We start from the raw sequence: 25,332 nt of genomic DNA, 5'->3' as shown, positions 1-25,332 counted from the left end.
TAACATTATAGTGGCGAGCGATGGCGGTAGCAAATGCAATCGAGAACGTTTCAACTACGTAAGCCCCTGGAGGCCACAATTATAGAGAACTTAAGCATTTATTTTAACAGCAGTTCGTTATTTTTCTATTTAATAATAAGCTCTAAGTACAATTATAAGAATCACTTTTAGAATAAGACGCATGCGGCGCCGTCTACGGCGACTGTTTTAATTCTACGATGGTTCTACCAGTTTCAATTTTATAGAGTACTAGTTGTTGGCCGTAATTTTGTCTGAGAAGAATTCGTTTATTTAATTGGTTTAGCAGTTTATGTATGAAAGCGTAACAAACAAACAATTAAATAAACTTACATACACATTTATAAAATTAGTTCGGCTATTCGCGATGATATTATTTCTTAAACTGTATTTAAATATTCAAGAATGGTATTGCCAAATTTAATTAATAATGCGCCATTACATCTAGATAGCCAGTAAAATAAAACCTTGTCACTTTCAAATTAACATTTTAATAACAAGTAGGCACTACTTTTACCCACTATTTACTCGTAGTCTCATTAGAGTCAAGTTTCGATTGTAAACAAAACCAATAACAGGGATAGAGTTACTAACATAAACGGTAAAAGAACAATAAACAGAACACATCGATATGAACTACGAAAATATCGCTAATACAAAATACGAATATGTTGCAACGACTACACTTCGCTACGAACACGACGCTACAATTAAACATGTCGCTACGAACAAAGAACGGAAAGCTACGCGCATACGCCGCGCCGACGTTTTGTCTCAGTTTCATAGAATTTCCATTGCTACAGCGAACAGAGACAACCATCGATTATCCGTAACATAGATCAGGGTAACATTACCTATGTTTTACATTATTGTTTGGTGTACAGTGAACATGGCTAAAATTATGTATGACTCGTCATCATTAGCCGGAAGACGTCCACTGCTGGACAAAGGCCTCCCCCTTAGAACGCCACAATGAACGACAACTCGCCACTTGCATCCACCGGTTCCCAGCAACTCTCACGATGTCGTCAGTCCACCTGGTGGAAGGCCTGCCAACGCTTCGTCTTCCGGTTCGTGGTCAACCTCGAGCACTTTTCTCCCCCAACGGTTATCTGTTCTTCGAGCGATGTGGCCTGCCCATTGCCACTTCGATTGCACATTTTTCCAGCTATGCCAGTGACTTTAGTTCTTCGACGAATTTCCGTATTCCGGATTCTATCGCGCAAAGAAACTCCAAGCATAGCTCACTCCACAGCTCGTTGCGTGACTCTGAGCCTCTCTAAGAGGCCAACAGTCAAGGACCACGTCTCAGCGCCATAAGTCATCACTGGCAACGCAACACACACTGGTCGAAGACTCTAGTCTTCAGGCACTGCGGAATATTGGACGAGAAGACATCACGAAGTTTCCCGAACGCTGCCTATCCGAGTTGGATTCTTCGGGCGACCTCTTTGTCGAAGTTGGACCTATATAACCAATTGGACAACTTGCCCAAGGTAAACAAGTTGTGTGAATGTTAACCCTTTATTGTAGCAAAGAAAAAAAATATATAACTCGCAAATATTTGAAAACATGTACAAAAAACTTACGTGCCAAATAAAGTAAAATATGAATTTAGCTTTCAATCCTTACTAAAATTATAATTTTGAAAGTAGCTCTGTCAGCCTGTCTGTCATTTGTTCACGCTTAAACCGCAGAACCGATTATGGATGAAATGCAGTAAGGGTGTGATTTGCAATCCTGGGAAGGACAAAGGATAGTGTTAATCCCGGAAAATCGAATGTATCCCGCGAGATACCGATAAACAGATTCTTAGCAGTCGAATTCGCGGGCAAAAGATAGTAACAAATTGTCCGAAAACTACTTGATCCATTACTTAAAAAACCTTAAACATTTTTCAGATAGCCTAGTAAAACAAATGAAATAAAAGCTTACAAAGTATTTGCGCAGTAATGTACGTGAAAAGCAGATTAAGTAAACGCAATGCATTTTTTTTTCTCATTTAGAAAACAAAACACTAAGAGAAATTTCGAGCAACAGAATCTATGTAAGCGCATGAATGAGCAATGTTTTGTATCTCAGTAGTTACTAAAATACGTGGGTTTTGAATCTTCCTTGGTTTATTTAATTGGAGCGTATATTGCAGCGGAAAATCCTATAATAACACGCTCCGGCGACACCTGTGTGCAACGGCACGGCAGCAAAACCAGTGGGTGAAATACGCGAGTCTAAACAATAACACTATTTTGAGCTAAAAACCAATAAAGCAACCAGCATAAGCCTGCCGAGAGACAAATAATCCCTCTGTGTACAGCTGAGAGAAAACTAATATTATTACTTCAAGCGCATATGAATCAAAAATAAAAGATAGTGAACGTATCGTATTTTAGAATCACGAAAGCACAAAGCCTAATTTGGAGTTACATCCTGAGGCAGGAACAAAAAGTAGTTACACGTAATGCGTCTTAATGCACCGGATGCGAAAATAATATCGCATCTGGAGGAGGAAAAATAGAAGATAATTTTAGCCAGTGAAGCAATGAGAGCCTTGCCAGGTCTCCTGTTTTTACAGGAGATCTACAGTTTTTGACTGACATTAAATCTATTACTGAAAATTCTAGTGATATATATATTACTGAAAATCTACTGTTTTACGTTTACAGAAAACAATTGCATTGGCTTTTGTAAAACGAACAACGGATAATTAACGGTCAATGTATGACACAGTAGTATCAGCACAAAAATATAGCTTCATATTTGGGTAGAAACCAATAAATTTGACCACGTTAAATGATAGTGAACCATGAAAAAAACTATTGAAAATCTTACAGTGGTAAACTTCCATAATCATTTTAACTATAGACGTTAAGGCATCCGACTTTTTGAACTCTACCTTACACTCTACGTTACACTCCGATTTTTACACGTATATTAATTGTAAACTCTTCTAAAACTATTCAATCTAAAGCAAAAAAAAAATATTTCATAGGCGTTTGAAGGTAAATTCAACATCTACGGTTTTGTTTCGGTCTTCTGTTTTTTTGCATGTAATCTCCTGACTTTTTTCAATTTAGACTTGGCAACACTGATGAGGGCTTTGTCTACGTCTGACGCGGAAAGATCCCTACTCAAAGTAAGCTTGTGGTTATCACCACAACGTTTAGCTTTATACGCTGTTAATTAGGCGAAAAACCACACATCGCCTTTTAATGCTTTTTATAAACTGACTAATTAAAATAAAAAAAGATTCGTAATTAATTAGCCTGTGTGTACACTTGCCATGGGCTGTAAGACACGTACCAACTTATTAATACTAAACTACTATTTGCATAAACTTAGCTATCATAAGGTAAGCAAATATATAGTTTTAGTTCATTGATATTGACCTCCGCAAAGTAACAATTCAATTCAATTCGATTCAAAATATTTATTTCGGAATCCATCCAATTTGTAACGCCTTATTCAATAAATAATAAATACTATTATTATTATTTATTATTATTATTATTACTATGTTATTATACTATGATATTTATTATATTGTCACTTACATAAGTACGTACCTAGGCGAAATTTCGTCTCAATTGGATACCAGGAAGTGGCCAAAAATAGTTTGAAACCATAACATACATACACAATGTACGTCACAATTGGGATAAAATTAGTTAAGTAAAAATCTACAGGAAAATCATACATATGTAGAGAGATGTCAGACAAAATACATTCTTGGAAATATTCTGTTGCAATAGACACTAACAATGTGTTCTCTGTTACAATGGAATGTCTAGTAAAACCATAACAAGGTTATATTATTTTCCGCAAGTCATTGTTGGGCAGTCACGCGCATCGGCGAGCGCAGCGCACTCCGCACCTGTCGGTTTTTGCTATCCTTTCGACGCAAGAAAGAAGAGCCTGGCGGTAGCAGCGATTGAATTATTTAACCGGCTTTAAATGCACAATGAACGGAGATATTTCAATTTGATTTATATTTGTCTCGTGCATTCTTTATTTACTGACAAAGCAGCTATAGGTAGAAGCGGTAGCTTTTACGAGCTTTTATTTAACTTCCCCTGTTAGTCGTTGTTCGGCCAAACCTTGCAAGTTAATTTTGACCCACTTCTGGTAGTCAGATTGACTTAAAATTTTGTACATATATAGATAAGGGATCCATAAGTTAGTTGGATAACCATGGAAGTACAGCCAAATAAAGTGCAGTCACTAAAAAAAAAGCTTGTAAAAAATACTTTTAACGGAACCTTATTACGCTTGTATAGCTTCTTTGTTGCAGTAATATTTTCATAATTTTAGTAGGTATTTACGTACCGTCGAAAACTGGCAAAATATAAGGTACAACTAGCTACCAGCCATTTCCCTAGGCGCTAAAATCGTCATAATATTATTATACACCTATTGGCCAGTATATGAAGGTACGGCACACGCGCCAGTTCCGAACCAAACTTTACTTCCGTGGCTGTTCTAATTTGAATTAAAACTTAGACGACTTTCGGCTGCATTATCGCGGCCGCTCGCCACTCTGCACTCGCGTGGTTGCCGCAAGGGACCTTGTTCCAAACTATTCGTTTGTATTTCCACCACGCAATACAACTTTATTTCATTTTACCCCTCATCCGTCGATGGAGGAAAATGAATCGCCTGTAGTCGGCTGGCAACTACGGATAGGTGACTGGGATGTAGCGAAACGGCAGAGAAATGTAACGTCGCGTCGTCTAGAATATCGCGTAGCGTAGAATTTACATTTTATTTGGTTCAAAGTTTTATTTGCTCGAATAATAGTGGCTTCAATAAAATCTGTTAATTTTGAATCTTCATCATGTATGAGGATTTGTAAGTATGCTTGCACACATTCAGTGCCAAGAACCCGCTAGGCGAGTTCTCTGTTCGTAGGCAGTTTTCGCTACAAAGCGGAAAAACGCTGCTACGCGCTACGAATTAGTTTGGTGAATTTTCGACTGAAAAAATTTACTCGGTTCCGAAAAAAAGTAGGTAGGTCCTTAAAAAAGTTCAATTTATGTAATTTAATTTTAATCAGCTTAAATTTGAACTTTGACATCCCAAAAATTTCCGTCCCAAAAGAATCACCCGATAGCTATAGGTTATTTTCGCATACTGCATAAAATTTTATCCAACGCCCAAATGAACATTTTCACGTAACGCCTATATAATTTTACTTATGTGTCGTTCGGCTTATGCCGGCTTAGAGCAGCAACAGGGAATCAGTGAGTCGACACACATTGCGACTTTGGCTTATTCGAAATGCGACTGGCTTCACTAAACTTATAACATTGTACCAAACATAAAGGCATTTTATCACAAGCGCGTCTTGAATAAAAACAGTACAGTAAACAAATGCTGCCATTTTTTCAGAACATTTTACGGTAATAATTTACCTTCAATGTACAAATCTACGTTACCTTAACTTTTTTATGCTACAATCCTGAAATCATCTCAGTGCTATTGACGAACTAATAAGCACTAAAACGGACATGAATAAAGATAAATAACAAAAAATAAGAATAATATCAGGTTTTTATCAGTACATCTCAACGTCCAGTAGAAATAAATAGACGAATAGAAATAGAACCTTATTAAGATCAACATAAAATAAGCGTGTTTTTTTACAACATACATTATATGCGTTTTCCAGTAAGAGCAATGAAATATTTCTGGTAAAATGTCTCATGTATTGTTCTGTTCTGACGCAATACCATGATTGGCGGGGCTTAAAAATTGTCAACACGGCATTTCGCAAATGCCAAAAAGTTACACGTAACAAAAAAATACACCTCTTTCTTTGACGTCAATGTACTCTCTACATTTAGCGTTTGGATATTTTTAGATCGCTGATAAAAATGTATTTGAAAGGTAATCTGTTTTACTTGTAACAAAATACATAGCTTTTTTTCAAAGCAACAACTGTGAATCATAAGAAAGAATAAAAAAGGTGTAAGTGTTAACTTTACGTTACTTAACGCTATAAAGGCTGAACGAGACATAAATAAAAACAGCTTCGGATCTAGCCCCATAAAACGTAACAGTACATAATTGAAAATCCACACGGGTAAAGCCGCGGGTAAGAGGCAGTAAGTATCCATAAACACGGTATTTCAAATAAGCGAAGTGCCTTGTCGTTACGACTAGGCGAGGACGTGAGTGGAAAGAAGCGTCGGGAAGACAGCATTTATTGGCACACCTGCCTACACCGTGCAACTGCCACTTAATAAAATAAACTACATAATTCCAGTATATGAAGGTACGGCACAATACCGGTTCGAACAAACGTTTACTTCCGTTGTTTTATAATTTGAATTAAAAAAGACGAATTTCGGTCACATTATTTAGCGGACGGTTGCCGTCTGAATTCGTGGTTGGGGACCTTGTTCCAAATATTTTTGTATTTCCAAAATCAATAAACTTTATTTCATTTTACCATTCCGTCAAGGAGGAAAATGAATTGTAGTCGACTGAACTATTGATGGTGCTGTGATGAGCAAACAGCTAGAAAATGTAAGGTTGCGTTGTTCAATATCGCGTAACGTAGAATTCTACATTTTATTTGGTACAAAGTTTATTTACAATAATGTTTTCAATAAAAGCTGTTAATTTTGGATCTTCCTCTGATAGGGCTTGTAAGTACGCTTGCACACATTCAGAACCAAAACCATTGCTTGGCGCAGTTCCTGTTCCTCAATGTTTTCGCTACAAAGCATAAATTTCTACCGCACGAATTTCGATGAAACTTGGAGGCGAAAAACTGTAGGTATAGTTCAATGCATGTTAATTTCAATTTTTATCAGCTCAAATGTTGAACTTTGCTCCCACAAATTCCATCCTCAAAAAGAACACCCGATAGCTTCAGGCATATTCCATACTGCATAAAATTTAACCAACGCCCAAATGAATTTTCACTTCAACCTTATTATTTCGATCACGATGCTGGCCTTCGGGCGCAAGCAGGGAATCAGTGGTCGACAACAAGAGACGACTTTCGACTTAAAGTCGAAAGTGCGAAATGGCTTTCAATTTATAACAAGCACTTAAACATAAAGGCAATTATCAAACGCCTCTTGAGAAGAATCCGGCAGTAAAACGAATGCATTTTTTAAACATTTTACAATATTATTTAATTCATATGTACAAATCACGTATAACACAACTTTTTTATAGCACAAGGTCCTGTTTCATTATGCTAATGCGAATCGGAATCACCAAATATCCCTGTCATGAAATAAAGATTAACTATAAGGCCTTTGATCATTAATCTCTTCTTCCAATAGAAATAAATTAGGTATATTGAAATATAACTTATTAAGATCAATTTAAGTAAGCGTGTTTTTTTACAACATACAACCTATCGTTTTCCAGTAAGAGCAAAAAATATTTCTGGAAAATGTCTCATGTATTGTGTCTGACGCAATACCACTGTTGGCGGGGCTTAAAAATCCACGCATATCGCATCAAAAAGTTACAGCGTAACAACAAAATACAGCCTCTTCGACTTTCACGTCAATGTAACTCTACATTTCGTTTGGATATTTTTAGATCGCATAAAAATGATTTATGAATCTGTTTTACTTTAACAAAATCATAGCTTTTTTTCAAAGCAACCTCTGTGAAAGATAAAAAAGAAAAAAAGGAGATAAGTGTTTTACTTAACGCTATAAAGGCTGAACAGACATTATTAAAAATAGCTTCGGATCTAGCCCCATAAAACGTAACAGTACATAATTGAAAATCCACACGTAGGCCGCTGTTAAGAGGCAGGTATCCATAAACACGGTATTTCAAATAAGCGAAGTGCCTTGTCGTTACGACTAGGCGAGGACGTGAGTGGAAAGAAGCGTCGGGAAGACAGCGTTTATTGGCACACCTGCCTACACCGTGCAACTGCCACTTAATAAAATAAACTACATAATTCAATGACGGATTGCCAATACATATAAGAGAACAGGCGTTTCATGTCGGTTGTGAAGTACCTTTTGTTATAAGGCATTGGTACGACATAAAAAAAGCGGACAAGTGCGAGTCGAATTCGTTTGGGGACGGTTCCGTATGATTTTATAAGTGGTATATTATCATTTCGCAAAAAAAAAAACTTTTACAAATGTTTCGTTTCACACATTTTATTTAGCCAAATGTATTGTATTCTGAAACTGAACTATTTAGAATTTATTTCATGCGTAACCAATGTGTAGAACCCTATAGGTTAGGTTAGTTTTATAAAAATCCTGAAATATGTACATAAGTATTTACAGTTTCAGACAAGAAGGGCACCAGTGGACCTACCACGACGAAAACCATATTGTTGGTCGCTGAGAAGATCAGATCAGCTACAAAATAAGCAAGGAGGCCGTTGTTCAATATACGCACCATATTTTTTATTTCAATTCCAAATTTTTACTTTTACGGTCATCCCGTAAAACCTAAATTGAAAATACAAACTGAAATATAGATGCACAGAAAACTGTCTAAGCTGCAATGAGGACGGAAAACAGACAATTGGGCGATCGCCGAAGGAGTAAGGATTGGCTTCCACGCACCATTGAACATGATTCCGTGTTCGTGTGGCAAGAGCTTTATCGGTGAGACTGGGCGTAAATTGTCTAATAGGGTATCGGAGCACATACGAAAAACTGAGGTGCAGGGGCGACAGGGGTCTGCTGTGGCCGAGCATTCAATGGACTCGGATTTGACGCACTACATCAGGTTTGATAAGGTGTCTGTACTTGCGAGAGAAAAGTTTTTCATTCCGCGGAAAGTGCGTGAATGCCATTGAGATTAGTCTGTCATCCGAATTTTTCCGGGATTGCGGTTTGGTCGGTACCCCGAGTTGGAAAACAGTTTAAATAGTCGTGCTGCGTTATCGGTTGGTGTGAACGTGCCTTTACGGAGTCGATGTTGTTAGTGTTTGTGCTACCCTACATTAGACATCGATAATAAAAATGAACGATAAAAATGCGGGTAGTTGTGCGCCGGTGTTAGTTTCGTCGGACAGTCGTGCGAGCAGAGCGGTGGCGCGTAGTGTGCGTGTTGCGGCAGCCGCCGAGCCGCGTGCTTCGGAGAGGAAGGCGCTACGAAATAGCCCGAAACATGTAGCCGCAGTCGGTTTAAGACGGAGTTATCCGTTATAATATAATTTAATATGAGTGAGTCTCACGGTAGTTTCATGTTCAAAATGGCGTAAAACTATTTAAGCTGAGCCATGGTTTATCGGTTACATTGTACTTTATAAATGCACGTGAGCTGAAAATTCTAACGAAAAGCTGGGTAAATTGAAGACAGTCGAGGCGTGTCGTATATTTTAACACCGGCACCGCTGGCATCGGGTAATTCGAGTTTCAACGGAATTACCGAACTCGAATCTTCGGCACCAACCCCGTTCCAATAAATTTAAAATACGACTGGATTAATGGCATACCCACTGTAATCTAAACAAAATTTACCCCCAACAGATATTACTGTGATATTGAAATTAATTCGCGCTATTCAGGATCTCTTTGCTATATAATTTTGAGAGTCTTGAATCTGGAATAAAAACACTGCAACCGCATCAGTTTAACTCCGCCCGAGTTAGTAGATGTTTCATAAACCAAATGTACTTAGTTGACAAAGAGCAAGAAGATAGAATGTAAGCTAACCTTCATAATTAGTATTCTCGCCAGTCACAGACGCCACGACTTCATTAATTGGCGGAATTTAAACCAGTTCCAGTCAACTTCCACGCTCAACAATTAAAACAATCCGTCTAATTTTACTTTTAACAATCTTCCAACTTACTTTCTTTATTTAAACAAATTAGTACTTCAGCTGGATACTCCCTCAATATGTAAAGTTTCGCCCGAACGTTAAGCAAATTGACTATCGAGCATGAGTCTTAATTGTCGTCAAACAATATCTGACGGGCGAATAATGAAACCCAATCGGCATGGATGTTACCCTGGTTTGGATAAAAATGTCACCTCAATCCCAATGCACCTGATCCCATCCCTGCCCTTATTTATTGTTATATCAAGATCAAATACTATAAAATATCTAGGTATATGTTATAATGAATAAAATATAATTTATTTACACATATTCTATAAACTATACATAGAAAGATACATTAGAAAGTAATAACAAATAAAAATAGAAGACTAATAAATTGATTAACTAAGAAAAAATGGTCAAGTCAGTCTGTCAGTCGGAGTGTGGTCGGCAGCACCATCATCAAAGCCAAACAGCTTCGCTGCTAGGTATATGTTGATGCTAGTAAATAAATATATAGGCAGGTATGACAAGCTTTACCATGTATTCCAGAGGGAGCTGTATTATTATCTAATCTATTGACTTAGTTGCTTTAATGTTTCACAATAGTCTTTTCGCAGCAGTTGAAATGAAATCCCGAGATTTTACTGAATACCCATGGGAATCCCCAAAAATTACATCATGGTCTTCATTAACATTGCATAATGAAAACCCGTAAAAAAATTAATGTTTTATATAGATTAAGGTTTTAAGATTTTATGCGGTGGGAGTATCGGAATACAAAGTAAGTGTTATTTTAGAGATTCAGCTATCTGCATACCAAATTTCATCCAAATCCGTCCAGATGTTTTGCCGCGAAAAAGTATAACATAGGTACACACCTTGTATCGTATTTAACTGTCGTGATTCTTTGTGAACATTAAATTTATTACGCACATATGCGCTAAAGTCTGGTGACGACTGAGCGCGATTTTTGAATTAAAATATATGGCGTATTCATGGGTTACACGATAATTCTGGCGTCAGTTCAGTCCATCCATCCAGTTTTCCATCTAAATATATTGATGTACTAGACCATCGTCTGTCAGTCTGAGAAGGTTGCACGGTGATTATGTCGTCATTCTAACCAGAATGATGGACTGAACTGATACCAGAATGAGCGTGTAAACCAAGTGTAAACCGATGTGTCAAGATACTTATAGTGAGAAAAATAATAAATATTTAGGTGTTAGTAAGCGGTGTAGAGCCATCGTCTGTCAGTCTGAGAAGGTTGCACGGTGATTATGTCGTCATTCTAACCAGAATGATGGACTGAACTGATACCAGAATGAGCGTGTAAACCAAGTGTAAACCGATGTCCATAGTCAGTTAGACGCTACTCAAGTACGCGTAGTGAGAAGGCCATGTCAAAGGGCTACTATAAATTACGATACACTTTTAGGTGTTAGGGTTTGGAAGCGGTTGTGCCGGCTTGCCGAGCACACCCTCTAAAGCCAGGGCGAAGCTGTGACGGTGAAGAACACCAAAAGCATCTTCAACGTCAAAAAAAAGGTGTAAGGGTTGTTTTTGTTTTTTGTTTAGGAACCAACTAATAGTGACTTTCATTCCTAGTAATAAATATAAAAAGCGGGTGTCAAAACATTATCAAACATGATGTGTCATAATTTGTACATTAGCCACTAACTGGTATTTAAATACGAACAAACTGACTGGAAAAAGTTCAAAGAGTATAAGGTTAATTTTCGAGTCACAACTAAAACGTTTAAACTCATTTTGAATACAGACATTAAGTCCTTTTTGAACCCCGCGCAGAAATCGTCCGCAGCGTCGGCCAGTCGCGTGTAGTCGTGACCCGACCGTTACTGCTTTAGAGTAAAGAAATAGTCACCACATTAGCACTAATTGGCCGGTGCACTATGTGACTCAGCTAGTGTTAAATTATGCGGACCTGCAACTAGCTGGTAATAAATATCTTTTTACTTTAAAGCAAACACGTAGGTAGTTCATTCAGTTTCAATGTTAACATTTCCACTAACCATTTTGGCAAATGGTTATAATAAAGTATAAAATTAATTTATTAAAATAAAAGTTGTATTATGGTAACTAAACGTACCTATTCCTAAAGTTAAAGCAAAATGATTAGATGATTTCATACAGAAATCATAAGGTGATCATTTTTTTATGTATCGAAAACAGATGATACGCTATAACAGCTATACAAAATATTTTAGATATTTTTTATCGCTTTGTCTTGTTAGATATTATTGCTATACACTGCACAGTCAAGAGAAGATGCAATAAAATAAACTTAAAAGGAGCTAACTGGGGCTTCGAATAATGGGAATAGGTATGGAATATAAAAAATAGACATCTTATAGAAAAATAATTAATTTGAACGCCATACCTAGAGCCACTCAGTAAATTTCACGTTTATAAACGGACCACGTTTTAAGTCAAAATCAGCTATAAGTATATCGTGATGTCGGCTTCGATAAAATAAATATGTAGAATATTTTTAGGGCGTGTCTTGATTCCCTACAACAAAATTACCTAATATGTTTTCCAGACAATTTATTGGTAAAAATATATAATCCTTAATTAACTGTTTGAGTTGCTTACAATACTGTCACATTTCTATGAAGTTGTAAGCGTAAAGAGCAACAAAGATGTTGAAATATTCCATTTGGCTCGAATACTTTAAATGAATCACGTTTTGAGAAAGACGTGCAAGAATATAAATGTGCGAAGGTCACATCCTTGCTCGAGATGCCTTTACAACTAAGGAAAGAATCTAATTATGTCCTTACATTAAATAAACTTGAATTCATTCATTCGCTTATATCAAAATCTGAAAGTATGAAGCTCGCAAGCGTTACATTCTGTCACGAATTTCCCTCTTGGTTGCAAAAAGCTTGAAAGATTTTTTGTAATTCTACGGTTAAGAGTGTAAAATGGGGCTTGTTAAAGGTTGTCTGCGCATGGTTAAAAAGTGCCGGGCTGGAAGTAAGAGATTTATTCGTAATATTTATTTTTTGTTTAGTTTTAATTTGACGTTGTGACATTTTAGTATTTCATTCGTAATCAGATTTTTTATTTTGCTTGTCGTTTGCTTGTGTAATTTTTGAGGATTTCAAAATAATTTCATCTAATTTGACATTTAATGAAAATTTTATTATGATTATGATGTACCTACACAATTCTGTATTGAATTAATAAATGTATATTGCCATCAAAGCGTGCAATGATTATGGAGAGAACAAATACCGATGTCAATAAATCACACTCGTAATGGTTGCGTACACTTTATTAAGGGCTTGATCAATGTCGTGGTAATGACGGCTATGTACTATCCCATTAGTGTATTCGTTCTAATTAATTAACTATCACATGGCGTACCCCATCATTAATAACTGATTCGCCAAATTCTGCTATAATTAAGCTCTGCAGAATGAATCACGAGAGAGACAAAAGCTCCTAATTCCAATAATTGGTTTGTAAATAATATAGTCAATGCATGTACAATCGAAACTTATCTCAACCGAGGTTTTTAGTCAAAAATAAAACAAAATTGCAAACTTGTTTTAGTAAAATAAAGGGATTGTTTTGTAGAGAGAAATTTGAAAATATGCAAGCCAGCATTTTCACTGCCCAAGTAAAAATAATCTCACTGAGAGAAATAAAATCAGTCACTGGCGACACAGTGAAAATGCAACAAAAATGCAAATTGTATAGCTAGGTACCACATAATTATAATCAGAACGGCATGAAAACTATCCAACAGTACCTACCTATACTTGGGCATATGGTTATAATAAAAAAAAATCTGTTATAGTCGAGAGGCGTTATCAATCATAGCGCAAGACAAGTGGACCCTCCTCTAACGCCAGCTAAAAGTTCCATTACTCACACAGCTCCGCCCAGCGCTGATACGCTCTCCAACCGATGCCGCATTATCCTACTGATTGCCATTATTATTATAACCAACTCAGTATAAGTGGAACGTCATTATCCCAATGAACATCATGGCAACCTATTAATTATGAATGTGTAGACGGAAGACATAATTGAGAGTAAGCATAAATTAAGACAGTTTGGCAATCAAGCTGTCTTTGCACAATGTGCACACTATGGTGACATTTAAACCAAATTTTGAAGATGAATGTCAAATTTAAAAAAGGTAATTTTTCTGTTATACATATATTCAGACTATATATGTAGTAAATTCGACTATGTTCTATAATTGGAGCAGAAGAAAAAACGGATGATAACACTCTATTACATAATATTAGCGTTGTAAGATGAAGGAGGTTAGGTACATATCATTCTTCTACAGTTTATTATCGCTTACATATTTTAGGGAGTTTCATAGTATGGGGTAAGCAGCCAGGTCATAAATAGATAAAAAGCCTGACCAGACCACTATCATTAAGATAAAAAATCTGTTTAAAAAACATTGAAAATCTGTTTTAAAAAAAATATACCTCGTTGAGTTTCTTGCCGGATTCTACTCAACAGAGGTTTTTCCGAACCGGTGGTAGATTTGTTTTTGACATTCATAAGTGCTTGTTATAGCCTAAATTGAATAAAGATATTTTGACTTTGACTTTGATGTGAGGTGCGGCCATATTTTGTAATTTCATTGGAACTCATTTTTAACACTTACGGGCCCTGTTTGAACACTTACTGATTAATATTTATAGGTATATGACAAATATCTGAGATGTCGTCTATGTTTTTCTTGTCCTAATAAATCTATCACACAAATTTTATCAATGAGTGGTGAGACAACTAAGGGCTTATATAATTTTTTTGTCAATCAACAAGTGTAACAAATGTTGTATTGTCATTAAATTAGCAGGATAAGTCTCATCCAACGCAGTTTTTGTAATGAAATGAAAGACATGGTAGTTGACATGTTTATTACCAGGAAACTGAATGGACGATAACAACGATCCGTCGCTAAACCAGTAAGATTGACAGAAAATAATGTAACAGGAAGTCTTTCAAAGCGACATTTCGTTGTAAACAATATCCTTATCAATAATTCATTCATTGGTTAAAAAAGGTCGGTTGTGTCTGTAGGGCACTGACAGGTCACCTGCCTTAGGAATACAGCATAGCTGGTGTCATAATAATAACATGGGCAATATCATCACATTCATTTATGGAATACTAGCTGTTGCCCGCAACTCTGTCCGCGTACAATTCGTTTATCGCTATCCCGCGGGGACTATGCAGTTTTTTGGGATAAAAACTCTCCTATGTCCTTCCCCGGGACTCAAACTATATGTATACTGAATTTCATCTAAATTGGTTTAACGTGAAGAGGCAACAAACAAACAGACTTACAAACTTTTGCATTTGTAATATTAGTGGGATATCCGAATTTATTTACCCCAAAAATTCCCCATTTAAGGCATCAGGTAAGTAAAAAAAACGCCATGTTTGTTTGGTCCAGCGTTCCTATTTGACCGAGGTTTGATTACCCATCACAGTGGAGAAGCGTATCCATTACGTTAAAAGCATTCACAGTCATTAATGTAACAGAAATGTACGAGGGTATTTTATGCTTCAATTTGTTCCTATTTCTTATTAGCTCACGGAGATGACAATAAAAAATAAGTGTTTTTTACGATGCTAGTGCATAAAAACTAGACAAGAAACGCTCGTCTTTTATACAAAGATAAAATAGTAAGATGTAAGTGCACTTAGAGCAACAAGTAGGACAATTTTATAGCGAGAGGTTGTAATTCTTTCCGAAGCTGTATTGAATACAAAAGCGTAGTCGGGTAAGGTAGCAGCCGAATACTCGCGTAGCGATTCTGATTACAAGACCAAGTACAGTCGAGGGCATAAATATCTATACAGCCATACCACCAAATATAAGTAGGTATACAACAACCATGGTAGGTGGCACAAAAGTGTATAGAAAACGGAACCCTTAAAGGATCACTTTGTTGTTCGTCCGTCTGTCTGTCTGTCTGTCCATCCGTCTGTCTTTTTGACCCTTTTTGACGAAACTGTGTAGAGAAACTAATAACTGTGAAACTAATATCAAATACTTAGTTCTACTACTCCTTAGAGCAATGAGAAAATCAAATTTCTAAGTCAATGCAACCAAAGATATTAAAAAAGCAATCTAGATACACAAATTACCGGAGAATCAAAACCTATAGGGTACAGTCACCAGCACCAATATCTGACACAACAAAGCGTGCATAAATATCTGATACGCCTCAATTTCTAGGGCTGGATATTTATGGACGCTCTTCTGTGGCAGATATTAATGCTGGTGACTGTACTTTTTATTTTTCACAAACAAAATAGTCTGTATAGTTAGTTTTTTTTTTACCTGCTATAGCAGTTGTCCTAGAAACTTTAAATCTAGTACGATGGTAGCTTATAACACAACCAATAAGAAAAGTCTGAAAAACCAAATTTTTTAACTTTAAAGAAATCGAGCGAAAATTATAATGGCTAAGATTGCTCATTTTGTTACAGCCACACATTTTTTATTTCTAAGTAACTGTGAAATAAGCAATTAAAAGTTTATTGCAATGAAAAAATAACAGTTTACATTGCATAAAAAGAAGAATAATTAAAAACATAATAATATTCAGCCACATGCTTCGTCAAATTAATAAAAAATAAAATATACCTAAACTTGGAAGATTCCGTACACAATACGAAATCCTTAAAAAAATATTACTTGATTTTTTCGTAATGGCTACGGAACCCTGTCTTATGCGTGTTCGACACGCTCTTGGCCGGTTTCTTTTTATAATTAAAAGAGCAAAGGGCATCATTTTTTTCTTTAATTTTTTATTTACGATTTGAAAAAAAAACTGCATGAATACTAATTCACCGCTTTGTATGTCGCTGTTACGTCAAATATTTGTATTCTTGTAGTTATTTAAATAAAGCGACTATTTCACACATGAAATCTTACAGTACCTATATAAAAAGAGTTTGGTATAACCATACGCTTATCTTGTGAATATTCAATGCTGTATTCCATATAATAAACAATTTAGGATGGACAAAATGACTATCGATATAAAACTGCGACCTTTGCCCACATAAAATAACAGTTTGTTTATCTATGTAACGTCTATAAAGATTCAGTAGAGGCCGCCGTCTGATGTCATCGACATAGGGTAGGTATAGGTAGGTAGTGCCACAAGAGTTGAAGTGAATGACACTCACAGCTACAAAAATAACCCATTGCACACAAGGAGAATGAATGAAATGAATGAGTAAATGTCAAAATCCTACTGTCATTACACGACATGTTCTTGTATGCGTGACCCCAACTCTGGTGGCACTAGGTACCTATATCAACATATTCCAAGAACCAAATCTAATATACTTGTTGTAGCAATCTATGTAGAATTTCGCAAATGAACCAATCACTTCAAAATTAAGTCGTATTATTGCTTAATTCCAGTAAGCTTTATTGGGACATTAAAACGTGTTGTCATAGCATAGGATAAAGCAATTTAACGGCGGCAGTGATAGTATCTCCAAATTAATTATAAGTGTTTTAATTAGGAGGCGCTTATCGAACGGCGGGAGCCGGTCGACGCGGCGGCGCGGCCAGGCGGCCGGCGGCCGGACTGCCGACGCTGTTTTAATTAAACTCGCGTGCCTACTTGTTCTACACGGCTTCTGTGTGTCTAATAGCGTACAACTCAAATATCATAAAAGCGATAATATATTTACATAACAAACCAAATGAATTCCAATTCACGGATGAGCAGCGGGCATATAAGTGCAAACGAGCCGAGCACATTCGGTTTAGACGGCGGTTGGGCGATTTTTACGAGCCCGAGGCGGGTTCCTGTAACTTATGGCGCCTATAAACGCTCCTCGTGTTGAGTTGACGATTTAGGAAAATTTGAAGCTCCGCCGCGAAGCGCCGCGGCGCCGCACACGCCCGCGCCGCTCCAGAAAGCTTTCAAATTACCGGGATTCGTCTCGTGAATAGCCTTCGTAATGACGAGGAAAATTCTGTTACAAGCGGTGTTATATTATAAATAAAATAATTTAACGACAAGGCGATAAATGCGCCCTTCTTAAGCAGGATTCGCATTAAACGAATTTTAACAAACGACCTTTTAACAACCTTATCAAAAGCATCAAAGACCTTTGAGGATCGTTATGAGGTGACAAAAGTTAATTAATTTTACCATGCCCTAAATACTTCCGTCCTTAATACTCGTAATATGTCTCTGAATTACCTACAAAGGTTGGATAAATCATTGGGCTTAATGGTGCGTTACTGTAGCGACGCTTGGAATTATAGCGATTGCAGCATGAATTTTGGAGAGGAAGGTGTGAAAACCAATTCCGAGTCATAAACGAAGATTGTTTGGTAAACAGCAATATTTAGTAGTTGCAGACAGTAATCCGGCAGGCGGTGCACTTAGGTCTGCTCATCACGGAGTCTCGAGGGCGAGCGTTAAATGTAGGCCACCAAGTTCCCGACGCCGCCAGACGGAATATTGCTTTGTCACTTGCGACATTGCACTGTTCCGCTAAGCCCAAGTAATTGGAAATAGTTGAAATAGGTGACTTGCGGAGAGAACTCGCTCTACATCTAAATAGCAATTTTTAAACGGCTAAATGTTAAAGTAATTCGATTTCAACAGTTACATATGCAAAAAAGTCTTTACGTAAATTAAAGAATATTTAGCAGTTAAATTCGTAGAAGCACAGTACTGGATGATTAAGACAAATAAACGGGGCATCAAAGGCTGATGTTGATTTTTTCCACACCATTCGTCGGTTGACCGACGAAAAACGAATGAAAAAACAACAAACTGTGGGCTCTAATCTTGGCAAACCTCATGCGGTGGCGGCAATCGATACTTGCTGTATCCATTTTACTGGGAGAAACGTAACACTAGCGAGTGATCTAGGTGCCGTTTATTTTATCACTTTAAAAATTAGAATATTTCGCAAAAAAATCAATGAATAATCGTCTTAAAAACCCCTAATGGTTTTAAAATACTTATCCAACGATAACCCACACTATAGGGTTGGATGAGAAAAAAAACCACCAACTTCACGTCAATGGGAGGTGTACCCTAAAAAAATTTTTTTTTAGTCGTTATTGTACCATTTTGTCGGCATAGTTTACATATATATCCGTGCAAAATTACAGCTTTCTAGCATTGATAGTCCCTGAGCAAAGCCGCGGACGGACGGACAGACAGACAGACAGACATGGCGAAACTATAAGGGTTCCGTTTTCGCTATTTTGACTCCGGAACCCTAAAAATGAAATAGAGCAGTTATCCAACAATTTACTAAGCTAATTGGGTACTTTGTCGTTCTAAGTGGGAAATCTTATACCTACTAAAAAGTGACAAAACTCTAATGACCAATTTGTAAGTAAACCCGGCGAAAAATTCTCGTTTCCGTTTCATTACTTTCACTGTCACCTGAACAATATTATTCCGACGCAATAACGCTTTCAAATAAATAAATAAGCAAACCTATCAGGGGCAGTCAAATTAAAAAAGTCGTAATAAACGATAACAGCCGCCAGGGGACGCATGGGTCGAAAGAAAGTACCGCAAAACGTGCAGAGAGGGAAGCGGGCGCAATAAAAATAGAACGCGAATTTCACAGCGCCGAGTCGGGGAACATTGGGCAGAACACACAAATGGGAGCGAGCGACTCACTACGCCTACCATTTATTGAACAGCGAGCCGGTTTCTAACGCACGTTTTTAGTATGTTTTCTACAATTAACACGTGTTGGCATAGGGGGTTCGTATCTAGAATAAGTAGGCAAACGCAGTGCCTCTAAGGGTTCTAATTTTAGCCTGTCGTATCTTCATAGCACTGCCGAGTATCATGCATGAGCTTTAGTATGGAAGGACGCTTAAATCAGATACGGCGTTTTGCATGATTGCGTATTTAGCGTCCAAACTAACGATCATGATGCTCGTCGGTGCTAGGCGATGGAGATACGATACGTTAAAATGAGTCAAATGTGAGCCCATCCTGAGCAATAATGCTGGCTGTTATGAAGGTGTGCTACTCGTATGTAAAATCGCTCCCGCTCCCGCTCCCGCTGTCGTGTTCATCGTGCCCCATTGACCGGGCGCGGGCGCCGCGATGACTCGTAACGCTTGCTCTCATTATGATTGGATTCATTGTTTTTCGCTTCACGCCATCTTCCGTGTTTTATAATTTCGTGAATAATTCATGGGAGTATTCATCTCTACTAATAATACGTTTGTAACAATGTTGCTGTGTCTGTTGTTTACAATTCAGAGAATGTTTGCTAACGTTATATTTCTACACCGTGTTTCTCTTGATTTCCCTGAACACCGATAGATGGCTCACTTTGTTGATAGAAACTAGTAGTAATTAACTTTTTAGCCAAATTAAAAAAAAAAAATTTCGGGAGAAACGATTGTTTTTTATACATATTATAACTTTACAACCATTTTTAAAGGTCGAAGTACAATAAAACTTTCAAACTTGACGAGTGAAATTGACGTGATACATAAGAGAGACAAAATAAATACGTCTTCTGTTAAATATACTGTGTGAACCAAAAACACATTTGTTGAGGACTTTAAAAAACATTATCTTCATTTTTGATTATATTTAAACAGAAAGAGTGAGGCCTCTGGTGTTTTGGACAAGTTAACTTCATGTCAAATGAAGTTAATTTCACCAAGTTGCATGTTCCCTTGAAGTTAACGGAAATCAAAAATAACACGTGGTTTTTTAGGCTTAATTTTAATACCGTTGGAGTGGTAAATAGTACGTTAAACGCTTTTAGTAGTACTTTAAGGTCGAATTATCACGTCACACGTAAGACAATTTATCTCATGTTATAACTATTAACAATGTAACTATTTGTCAATAAACATTATTATTATTATTATTTATATGACACTAACAGAGCTGCAGAGGCGTGTCAATGGGATCATGATCAATAGCAAGAGATGACCGATGACTATTGGATAGGCGAGGTTGTCCATGTCCATTGCTACGTGCTCGTGTATTGATTAATTAAGCTCGCGACCGGTGCTTAGCGCCTCTGCTATCAGCCTCTACTCGTCAAATTGTATGATTTAATCGCTTGTCCAATTTCATGTTAAATAAACGACAGTGAACCTGATTCGTGAGCCTAGAGCTATTCCCCGAAAACTAGAGTCAGCCTGTATTTCGGGACTATATATGACGTTGTCCTGTCCACTGCCTAAGTGCATTTCAAAGCCAATTTCGCTGAACCTATATGTACTAGGGAAATCCGTGTAATATTGGTTTTCATCTCACTCGGATATTGCAGAAAAATAGCCAAGCGGCCGATGTTTAAAACCCTTTGAAAACAATATGGCATAGATATGATATATGCTTTGATATAGAATTTCAAGTATATCGAGTATTCTACATATGATTGATACTAGTTTTTGCCCGCGGCTTCGCCCGCGTGGAATTTGGTTATCGCGCGCTGTTCCCTCGGGAACTGTGAATTTTTCCGGGATAAAAAGTAGCCTATGTCACTCTCTCGCCCATAAACTATCTCTATGCCAAAAAACACGTCGATCCGTCGCCCCATTGCGACGTGAAAAACGGACAAACATTCAAACACACACACTTTCGCATTTATAATATTAGTATGGATTGCCTATACGTATTTATAATTTTACGAATGATGAAAATGAGTGACTAATAAAATGTTTTTAGCTCTCTCTATTGAAACCGGTAAAAACCGGATTCAAAGACGATAATCGGGTTTGAATTAACAAGAATCAACGAACTGAAAACGTGGTAAGTTCCCGTCACGCAGAACTTAATAATCCCGACGTCTCTGTACGTAATCATGTGACTAATTAGCACAAAAGTTTTGAGATAATATCAGCATTTGGAGCGGCAGCTCACGCGTGCGGCACAATCAGTATGCGACTCACGCGCAACGCGCCACGTTCACGCCGCGCCGCAACCGACTGCACCCCAATATGCCGAAATTGCTACGTGGCCAACAACATTTGCGAGCGAATCCACATTCAACTATTAAGAAATTTCACCTATTTAAAATAGGTAAACAATAGAAAACATTCGCGATATACCTTATGATTATGAACTAGAATTAGATATCACATTCATAGTTCAACAATTTATGAAACCACATATCAACGAAAGCCGCAGATGCATCCTCTATTCGCAGCACGTAAACAAAGATAACAATATAAATTTACGATCGAGAAGTAGTTTGCTATTTTATAGAATTGCACGAACAGCATTAGTATTCGCGATACATCAAGGAAATTGTGTATTGTAGAGTTAAGCAGTGAGCAGGATTAGGTTCGCTATTGTGCACGTGAGACAGATATAGGGATGAAGAGCTTAAACCGGATTAGAGCCCAAAGCGGCGGCTGATTATGCCGCTGCTTGATTTACGATGACACGATACGGCAACCTGCCCGCCTAACAGACTTCTCGACGAAAACGGACAATTTATCGTGTCAGACATCCCGATACAATCAATTCCGTCCCGCGGGTCCACCGCACCCACGCGAGAAAACACTGAAATATGAGATACCTACGCACATGTCAATTTACACGCGAGAAAGGGTCGATCGGCAGCTCGACACGATGCCTACAAGTATAGCCGCGCAAGTGGAACGGCTTATTTTCAGAAAGGAGGTCGACAGGCCTCGAAACTTTCGAAGTTAGGAAATATTTAAGAGAGAAAAAGTCATTTAAATGCGGACGGTGGCAGTGATTAGGCCGACGACCGCGCTCGCCGCTTGCCTAACGTCTGCGCACGTGAATCGCACCTTTTATTTCTGAAAGCTTTCCCGCATTAGGTACACCACGCCGGCTGTTTCACTCACACGGTAATGATACTTTAGCATATTTACAAATTCTATAGGTACCAAATTTCGAACTTCGATTCGAGTTTCATCCTCTTTGTTTGCTTTCGAAGGTACGTTTTAGATTCTCTACATTGATATCGAGGTAGCACTGGTAAATCGTACAACTTTATTTATTTATTTATTATACAAATTTGTAGGTAAATAACACAAAATAAGACGGGATGTACGGAAGGAAATCCTACATAGCACAATTTTGTCGATTCAGAATCAACATGAATTCATTTCCCACCACTCTCCATTACCCACTATTGAGTGCATATGAAGGTAAAGGCGTACATCTTTAGGGTACTCATAAAGCATTTGGAAAGATTAAAAGCCTCGTCGAGAATCTTACGTGAAAAAAAAGTTCAATAGTACTTGTATGGAACGAGAACGTGTATAAGAGTGTAAACATGAAGGGTTATATACTTCCAAAGGCTTGCGGAATCAACGTAAGTGGAGGGACAGAATCTCCTAGATACATAAACCGCACTAACCCAACCTAACAAATCTGACAACACAAATACGACGGCAAACTTCTATCAACTTTAAATTAAGAGAACTTACCCAACAATAGAGATGTTTGCGTCGAATGATAGGTACCGTGATTGAATGAATGTCTCGTTTGAAACATTGAACTAATTAAATTACTTGAACCTTCTAATGTATAAAATTCTCGTGTCACAGTGTTTGTGACCAAACTCCTATAAAACGACTTGACCGACTTTTATGTTTTTTTTTGTGTATATTCGGTAGGTCTGAGGATGTAAACTATTTTTCATACTTCTACGCGGACGGAGTCGCGGGCAGCAGCTAGTGAACTATAAAAACACTTTAGGAGTAGAAGAGTTTTTTTTAAGTAGCCTATATAGTGTCCCACTGCTGGGCAAAGGCGAGATATAGGAGAGATAACCTAAAATATTTTTTTTACTTATATACCACCTTGTAAGCGTAGTTAAAAAGCAAAATTACAGCTTTTAACACAAGCAGTCTCTATAAGTAAAGCTGCGGATGGAATGGCGAAGCTAGAAGGGTTCCTTGTTTGTTTAATTGAATGTGACGATTGTTTGTTTGAATTTTGAGGATGCTCCTTTTATTGGTTCCGTAATCCTGAAATTAATGACGTAACGGACCGTCCGTCTATAAAAACACCGCTTTTTTGCGAACTGATCAAGTCAATAAAAGTAAATGCTAATAAAGTCCGAAATTTCACATTCTAGGGTCCGTTCCATTACCATAAGCTGACAATAATGAAGGTAGAGACTGACCTGAGTTAGGCTGGTTGTCAGAATTAGGGCGGGCCGAGGGCGCCCCGTCGCGGGCCTCCACCTCTAGAGCGTAGGCGCCTTGCTTCTCTCTGTCGAACACCACTTTGGTGAAGATCTCGCCAGTCTGCATGCTGATCTCGAAGAAGTCCTTGCCTTCGTTGCGCGGTGAATCCACGATGTAGTAGTACACCTACGAACAAGATTAGCCGTGAATCAACTGAGAGCGTGTTTATTTGCTATCACTGAAAACAATAGCACGGACGTATCGTTGAATTTTCCTAATGATCGATATCACTGTTTCAATTCAATTAAATTTTAAGCAAAGATGGCTCCATCAGTTTTTTTATGATTCCGCCACAGTCGAGGTTGTTACTGTTTTTTTTTATGGCTCTGTCCATTGGAGGTCAATTTTGACAGTGTCCAGTAGGTTTTGCCGTTGTACGGTAAAAAACTACAAAACGAAATATAAGAGGTAATGTAGGTAATGGTGGATGGACGATGACAGCGCGAATCCCTATAGAAAAGGTTAAAAGGCAAATGAAATTAAAAAATGGTTTAAAAATATAGTGACAAGTAGGTAAAACGTCTAAAAGACAGCAAAAACCAAGCCAAAACTAGACATAATGAAGAACAACAATAACTGATCTTCGCAGATAAGAAGTTTCTTTACATAGATCTATTTTGAGCAACTTAATTGATTCAGATTTTCAGATAAGTACAGACTTGTTTACAAACTCAGAAGATTAGTATTGAAATTATGATAGTGAGCCTTTTAAATTAAGCAGATACGAGAACGAGTAGTATAAAAGTTTCAGATCCCATATTTCAACAAGTGGAATAATAATGCCTGCATTATTATGTAAGTTTTTGAGAGCTCTTACTTCGTATGAACTCTTAAAGCGAACCTCGTAGCACTATTAAGTTTCGCAAGTAATCTATATTTAGTTGCACTGGCAACTTGAAGTGGATCTTGCTCTTCAAACTTATACATATAAAACGAAAGCCCATAAGTTGGTTTAAGGCATAGGATTTGTTCTTACGGTTATAACTAGTCAGTCAGCAGGTACCTACTTCACCCTAAAAATAGTAAATCGTAGTAAATCGTTTTATACTCCTGCAACATTTTCCTTACAAGAATTTCCACCCAGAACGTGACAGCTTGACGTCGCTTTTCTTCAAGGCAATTTCGCCAAGACAAAGTCCGAAGACCGCTTGAGACAAGCCCTCTCCAAATGTTTATAGTCCCCAAAATTATTTTCTAAGAAAATAAAATACGATTTAAATAGGGAGTCCTATATACTTCTTTTCCATCACCATATTTGACGAAGAAATAACGACTGACTGTTGCCCGCGACTACATCTGGAAAGAATTCGTTTAACGCTATCCCGCGGGAA

The 25,332-nt window shown here is 37.5% G+C and overlaps 1 protein-coding gene across 12 annotated transcripts in view; it reads right to left on the bottom strand.

Moving 5' to 3' along the window:
- Window positions 1-25,332, bottom strand: part of CadN (neural cadherin) — a 409,301-nt gene that overhangs the window by 275,258 nt on the left and 108,711 nt on the right. For all 12 annotated transcript variants that reach the window (XM_074085732.1, XM_074085734.1, XM_074085729.1 and 9 more), the window contains one exon: window positions 23,938-24,127. In XM_074085732.1, coding sequence (XP_073941833.1) covers window positions 23,938-24,127 — 190 coding nt within the window. The remainder of the gene's footprint in view (window positions 1-23,937; window positions 24,128-25,332) is intronic.

This window comes from Choristoneura fumiferana, chromosome 3 (assembly GCF_025370935.1).
Source record: "Choristoneura fumiferana chromosome 3, NRCan_CFum_1, whole genome shotgun sequence".
NCBI lineage: Eukaryota > Metazoa > Arthropoda > Insecta > Lepidoptera > Tortricidae > Choristoneura > Choristoneura fumiferana.
Note: the sequence above shows the minus strand (reverse complement) of the source record. Positions and strands in the feature narration are given on the sequence as shown.